The 7,643-nt window shown below is 34.5% G+C and overlaps 1 protein-coding gene across 1 annotated transcript; it reads right to left on the reverse strand.

Moving 5' to 3' along the window:
- Positions 1–1,527: 1,527 nt before the first annotated feature.
- On the reverse strand, positions 1,528–2,232 carry LOC121244756 (E3 ubiquitin-protein ligase RNF12-like). Its single transcript, XM_041142962.1, has one exon. It carries the CDS (start codon positions 2,230–2,232, stop codon positions 1,528–1,530), a length of 705 nt encoding a protein of 234 aa, XP_040998896.1.
- Positions 2,233–7,643: the final 5,411 nt, after the last annotated feature.

The following is a 7,643-nucleotide window of genomic DNA, read 5'->3' on the forward strand; positions in this document are numbered from 1 at the left end:
CCCAGTAGATAAGGAGCTCTATTCTTAATAAATTGACACTAAAATATGTTAAAAACCTAATCATTGATCCAAAAGCCTTTAACATTCAAGATCATAACATTTCACCATACTTCCAAATCCAACGTCTACGGTAATCCATTCTATTGACATCGATCCGTTGGTAGTCTTTTCGGCGGTTTCACTTATTTATCAATATTCAAGGAGTTAACACTATACCCATATATAGTACCAAAACATTTTAATCCAGATTATAGGTTGCCCCCTCCGTGATTTAAATTCGTGACATGGCTCATAACAAAATAGCATATTCAAATTATAAGAAATCCCATAAAGGCTAATATTGCAGAATTTACAACATCAAAAGTTTTACTGTATAGAAGAGCGTAAACAATACGATCATTAATTTATGTTCTCTCTCACCTTAGCTCTTTTGAAAGAGGATATACATGGGGATCAAAATACATTTATGCTGCTTTATATGGCAAGTTTGCATATAAAACGGAATTTAGTTCATTTGTTTTGGTATCTCATTTTTTAAATTATGAAGATAGTTCTAATTTTTAATTCGATATTGTATCTAACACTAATCTAACCCGATTATTATGTAAACTCCCTCCCCTACATCTAACTTTTTTTTTTTTTTTTTGAGTGCGAAGGAAACTACTAATATCTATATCCTTGAAATAAATTTGGTAATGGTAGCATTGGTAAGCTTTTCATGTGACATTACGCGCACTATGTCAATGAACTCTTTACATGTGTAAGTTTTTGATGAGTCTCAATAGATTATTTATAATACATTTTTCTTTAAAATATAAATAAATGCTCTCAAAAGTACCCTCTATTGGTCTTCTATTTTAAAGATACTTTTATATTCTGCTACAGTAAACCTCTAGACGAAGAGAATACTATTAATCATTGTAAACATTTTTAATTAATTTCTCTTCCCTCTTCTTGCTAAGTTTTCCATTTCTTCAACTCTCTTTATTCACATTATATAATTATTGAGAATGAATGTTCTCATAATATATTTTGAGAATATTTTCATTATATAATCTCTTCTTTTTATTTTTTGAATTAATTTATATTTTGATTTAGCTTATAAATTTGGATTAATTTAAAATAGGACATAATTATATAATATTGTATATGAAAATATATTGCAAATGTCAAAAGATATGGATATATCATTAGTAGTTAGAGAAAATATTTGAAATGAATAAAAAATATTAAAAAGTATAATATTTAAAGAGAAATTTTATTTGTAGTCTCTAGTTGGGGACTGTATATGCAGACCCTTTATTAAATGAGAAAAAAAATCATTTTAAGAGGGATAGTTTTGTAATTTTAAAAAATTTTAAGGATAAAATTGCATAAGCCTGCATTACAATTACTGTACTTAGCATTGCTCATATTTAAATGATATGGAAAAAAAATAGATAAGTTGATGGATGGTATATTATAAAAATCAATATTTAAAATAAAAAAAAAATTAGATTTTGATAATATATTGAGAGTGCTATAAGATCAATACAGTTTGGCTCGACATGTTGGACACGTATTGGACTTGGCCAACCATGGGATTATACAATCTCGATGATAAATATGAGAGCAATCCATGCGAAGAAGCTCAGCTCTGACCGACGATGAAAAATCCTCGATACATATTCCGCATGTACCCAGTTCATGATCCTCATCGTCGAGCTTGCTCGCAACCAATCTCCCTTTCTCGATCAACTTTTCGATCGCCGATTCCCGATCAGCCGCATCAAATATTTCGTCGAACCATACTTCTGACCGCAACATACGCACCTCGGCCACGATGGAATACCCCGACCGGGACCCTCGAGCGCTAGCTTCGGCGCTAGCCTCAAAATGGCGCATTGCGAAGGACGCTATGTTCCGGGCCACGTTGAGGCGATTCGGATTTTCAGGACCGATAAGGTCGATGAGACTCGACGAGATCTCAGTCTGAAGGTATTGACTGTGCTGGTCCGGGTATGGGAACAAGTGGGCAGGAACTTGGATGACAAACGTAGAGGTCGGACTAGGGCTCATGGGATAATCGAATGGATCTAAGACGCCGTCGCGATTCATGATGCTTCGCCATAAGTTTTGGAAGCCAGCGTCGGCAAATCGAACTTCGACCCTGCCCACAGTTAGATCAGCTTCACTGGATTGAGCAGTTGCTTCCGATAAATGAAGATATACATTGTTGGTACTACCCGCCATTGATGAGAGCGAGAAATGAAAGATCGACGCTAAAAGTAGTGGGTGCTGATCAGATATATGCAGGCAGCTGGCATGCATGGCAGATCGATCATGTATAAATAATTAATATTATAGAGAGAGAGACACAGTGAATCTCTAATTCTAAACGGACTCTAAAAAGCAAAAAGTTACTAATCCTAATCCTAAAAGGACTGCATGCATACCAATTGATCTCTAATCCTAAACGGACTAAAAAACAAATAGCACTCCTAAACGGACTCGGAGATCTCCAAGCGACTAACTGCCAAACATGGCCCTACCTAGGTAATTAACCGACTCATATATAAAATCCAAATCTTTGTTTTGTTTTTTTTTGTTTTTTGTTTTTGTTTTCCTATCATTCATGACTAGAAAAGATGGAGTGAGAAAATTGACTTTCGAAAATCCAATTTTACATAGTCAATCGGAGTTAGAGTCGAGTTTATAGTTTTTTTTTTTTTTTTAATATATATATATATCTAAAATCGGAGTCAAAGCTAGATCTATTTTCTAACCGACGCCGACGTCAATGTCGGCACCGACACCAACTCCACATCGGCATCTGCCTTTGACTTATACCTCCGACTCTGATCTTAGTATATATAAGTTATAAAAATATATATTATTTACATAGTGATCCTATATATACTCATATTGGAAGTCTAAAACTTATACAGTTAAATTTAATATTATACTAGTATATGTTAGCTATTATAGAATATAAATAGACTAATAATCTAGTATATATAATAGAAAAATGCTAAATGTACTTAAAAAAAATTTACAAAAAATTTATTTCTCTACATGTCAGTTATTGATACGTTAAAAATATAAAATATGAAATTTAAATTTTGAATTTTAAAAGAAAACTAACAAAATGAGTCTTATAAGTAATAATGTAAGTAAAATTGTAAGTACATGTAACACTAGTCTATATAATAACATATGGCTGCATTTGGATGCTGAGTTGAACTCAGTTTTTTATTAATAGTAATGAGTTGAGTAGTGGAGAGAGTTATATGAGACCCATCTAAACTGAGTTTAAAGTATGTTTGAATGGTAAGATGAGTTTAGTATTTTTTATAGGAAGTTGAAAAAGGTTATGAGTCCCACGTATAAAGATGTATTAAGTTGAAAAATATTGTAGGTCACACGTGTAAAGAGATTTTGAGTTGAGATGAGCTTAATAATTTGAGAGTTAGATGTTTAGATGTTAAACTTAATTTAAAATTAGATTGAGCTCAGTTAAAAAATGGTGTGTAATTAAACATCACATAATTAGTAATTAGATATACTCAAATTAACTCAATGAGTCAATACTAGACACTAGCAAAATTAATAATTGTTAATAATCAATACTAACAATTAAATTTAATGTTTGAAAAAATTATAAAACTCATAAATAAAAAAACTTAGGGTTAAAACAAAGATTAAGATCTCATTTAAATTTAAAACCCACTTCAACTCATCCTATCTCATCATTACAACTTTCTCAAATTCTCACATAAAATATAATAAATAATTCAACTTTTTCAAATTTTTATACAAAATATAATAAATAATTTAACTTTTATTCTATTATTCATAAATCCTCTCAACTCATCTATGAATCCAAATCATTTCTAAAATTAAATTAGGGTTTAGAAAAAAAAAAACCCAAAACACGGTTTTGTCTTTTTCATGTTTATGGTGCATACTAGATGGTGGTCCATGTAATTACTTTTTTTTATGTTATGTATGGAATGCCTGCATCGTAGTTTTTTTGTTTGTTCATGTAATTTTGTTGAGTATTTTTATTTTGTGCCAACTGTCTGTGGCCTTATGACCCCTCCCCTAACGTATGTATGTATGTTAAAAAAAAAAAAAAAAAAAAAAAAAAAAAGGTATTTTAACATTTTCTTTATATTTGGAGCCTTTAGTTTCTTTTCAATTTTTACTTTAAAATCTGACAAGTGATGGTAAGAGTGTTCATTTTCAAATTGTTACATCATTACTTGCATCGTAAAAAAAAAAAAAATACTCTTGTTTAGGAGTGATACCCGCCCCCTACGGGGCGGGGCCACCCCTCCCCGCCCTCCGCCCCCGCATATGCGGGGGTGGGGAATTTCTCCCCGGACCCCGCCCCTGCCATGTCCCCCGTCCGTTGGGCCGGGGTGGACCCCACCCGTCCGCACCCCCCGCACCCCATACTGGGCCTTTGGCCCAGCACATTTTTTTAGGCCCTAAATGGCCCAAAATAGGTTTTTGGGCCACTTTGGACCCAGAATTCGTTTTTGGGCCATTTGAGCCCATTATTTAGATTAAAAAGTATATAGATTTAAAAACAGGAAAAAAAATATAAATATATATATATATATATATATATATATATAGAATCATAGATTGAACTATTACGTTATTAACTAATTAAATAGTAATCATCACTAAGGCAGTAAGACACTATGCTAAAATATTTTGTTTACAATTATACAAATTAAGAGAACTAATAAACTATTACACTATTACAAACTCCTCTAAAATAAATAAATATTACAAATTGTACAATTAACTATTGTAGCAACATTACAATTAATTATAAATTAACAAAATCATAATTTTTCAATTTGATCAATTTGATTTTGGGGTGGAGCCGTAGCGGTGAGTTCACTGAGTGATGAGTTATGTCGATTGCTGTGAGACTGAAAATCAAGATCATAAAAGTCAATAAGTTATAAAACCTGAAATATTAATAAGTTAAAAATAAAACAAATTAGAATTAAAAAGTTATAAAGATGAACAAAATTTTAAATGCAAAAAATAATTATGGAAGAAATTGTGCAAACCATGACAATGGTGGGTCCAATACAAAGTCATACTGCATCGGAGGTAGCCGTAGACGTCGTCTCATGTATCACTATAAGTATTAAATTTGAAATCAAATTAATGAATTCCAATTAAATGAAAATAAATAAATTAAAATAAGAAATTATAAAATGAAATTAAAATAAATACCAGATCCAAACTGATCATCACTATCCTCCCTGACGTCGGCCTTCTCATACTCAAGAACATCCGGAACATGAATTGGAGTTCCCTTGATCCAATTCTGCGTGCAAATCAAAGCCTCCACAGTGGCAGGAGCTAATGAACTCCGAAATGAATCTAATACACGTCCTCCCGTGCTAAAGGCCGACTCTGAGGCTACTGTGCTAGGGATGGCCAAAAGTGTGCGGGCTATCTCTCCAAGGATGGGATACTTCACGGCATTCACCTTCTACCAACTTAATATATCAAAATCTCGTGAAAATTATAGAATCTCTGCTGCTAAGTATCTGTCTATCTGTGGTTGAGCCTCTACAGAACTCCGAAGGAAGGGGGTCTGCTCATACCTCTCACCCCACTCCAATCTACTTCTTTTCCCAACCTCGACTTTAGGAAACTGTGAGTCTGAGGCTGAGGGGGTAGGTGTAGGTGCCGCAATATTACCACCCCGCAGGGTAGAAAACTCATCAAATAATCTAGTAAGGGTTTCCCGAACCCTTGCTGCATTAAGCTCTGCCCATACTTGCCCGTACGCAAGGCCCAATCCAAATATCATGCCATCCAACTTATACCTCGGGTCAAAGACGACAGCTACATATAACAAAATATTAGACTTCGTTAAATCTCCCCAATACTTGTCGTACTTTGTCCTCATAATCAATAACATCTCCCGCATCCTAATGTGACCACCCGCGACCATGTCATTTATTTCTTATTTTACCATACATATATGCTGACATACAACATTGGATGTAGGGTACAAAGTTCTAGATAGTCTCATAGTGACATTGTAAAAAAGCCTCAAAAACTTTACAAAATTAGTTACAATTTCCCAATCATCCTCTACGGGTTTCCCCAATCCCCCGTGATCATCAAAATATTTAACATATTGGATGTCTTCGTCACCCAATAATGTAAATGCCAGCTTATATTCTTGGGCCGCCTCCAACATCAGAAATGTTGAGTTCCATCGTGTAGGCATATCAGTACAAAGGCCCCTCTTAGATGTTAGGCCCGCAGATCTCGCAGCAACCTTGAATTTGTCCAACCTCGAAGGAGAAGATCTCACCCATCTCACAGCAGTCCTAACCCGAGCAATCGAGTCATGAAGATCTCTCAAACAATCAGTGATAATCAGATTCAGAATATGTGCCGCACATCTTACATGCAGACACTCACCACCCATGAGTTTCTTATTTGCCTCTCTAAGATAGGTCTTTAGATGTCTCAATGCAACATCGTTAGACGAGGCATTATCGACTGTGACTGTAACCACTCGGGTCAACCCCCACTCCTTTATTGCGGCCTCCAAGGCCTTTCCAATTGTCTCACCCTTATGATCGGTGATTTTACAAAATTTTATAATTTTCTTTTGCAATGTCCAATGACAATCAATAAAATGCACAGTCAAAGACATATAATTAAAATTTTGGATCGATGTCCAAGTGTTAGTGGTGAGACAAACAAATTGATCCGCCAATTGACCCCTCAACTTCTCCTTTTCAATGTAATAATGTTTTTTTACATCCTTTGCCACCGTGTGGCGAGAAGGAATATTAAACATTGGTTCCAAGTAGCGAGAATACACTTGGAACCCTTTCCCATCAACAATTTGAAAAGGTAGCTCGTCCATTATGACCATACGAGCTAGGTGTCTTCTACACTCATTGGGATCATACTTAGTATACCCCTTCAAAGTTGCACCCCCACTAGTCTCATCCACCATTTTTTTAAGTCCAATTTTTAACCTAGATTGGCTTTTGTCTTGTAATGATCTTAATATTGGACTTTTTTTGCATTGCTCTTCTAAGTGCACCTTTAATTGTGAGCTGCCATGTTTCCTATAGTGACATCCATAAATTTTTCCACAATAGTTACACTTGGCTTGGGGTTACTTGAGTCACCACCCTCTAGTTTGGTGAAATGACTCCAAACTATTGAAGCAGGTTTCTTGCTGGGCTTGGGGCGGGGCAAGGTGCTGTAGGGCTAGGGGTAGGGGTTTGAGTAGGAGGGGTAGGTGTAGGTGTAGGTGTAGGGGTAGGGGTAGGGGTGCCCTCGGCTTGGAAAGGAGAGCTCGCACTAGAATCTACTGGCATATCCATGAACTCAAGCAAACAACAAATCTGAAATTATAGAAAACATAGCAAATATATAATGAACATAAAAAAAAAGTAGAATAAAAAATTAGACCATATAATTCATCAAACAATTGTAAAAAATTTAAAGTCATAAATTTTAGGCATTAAAAAGACACATTAATTATTCAAGTTATAAAAAGACTTGTAGTGGTTTTAGTTATTTTTTATTGTACTATTTTAATTATTTCCCCGAACTCAAAACAGACAAATTTGAACCAACATATTGAGAAAAAT

This window comes from Juglans microcarpa x Juglans regia, chromosome 8S (assembly GCF_004785595.1).
Source record: "Juglans microcarpa x Juglans regia isolate MS1-56 chromosome 8S, Jm3101_v1.0, whole genome shotgun sequence".
Lineage (NCBI taxonomy): Eukaryota > Viridiplantae > Streptophyta > Magnoliopsida > Fagales > Juglandaceae > Juglans > Juglans microcarpa x Juglans regia.

Bases quoted from the DNA above. Each gene is read 5' to 3' on its own strand.
- LOC121244756 (XM_041142962.1), bottom strand. From the start codon at position 2,232: ATGGCGGGTAGTACCAACAATGTATATCTTCATTTATCGGAAGCAACT.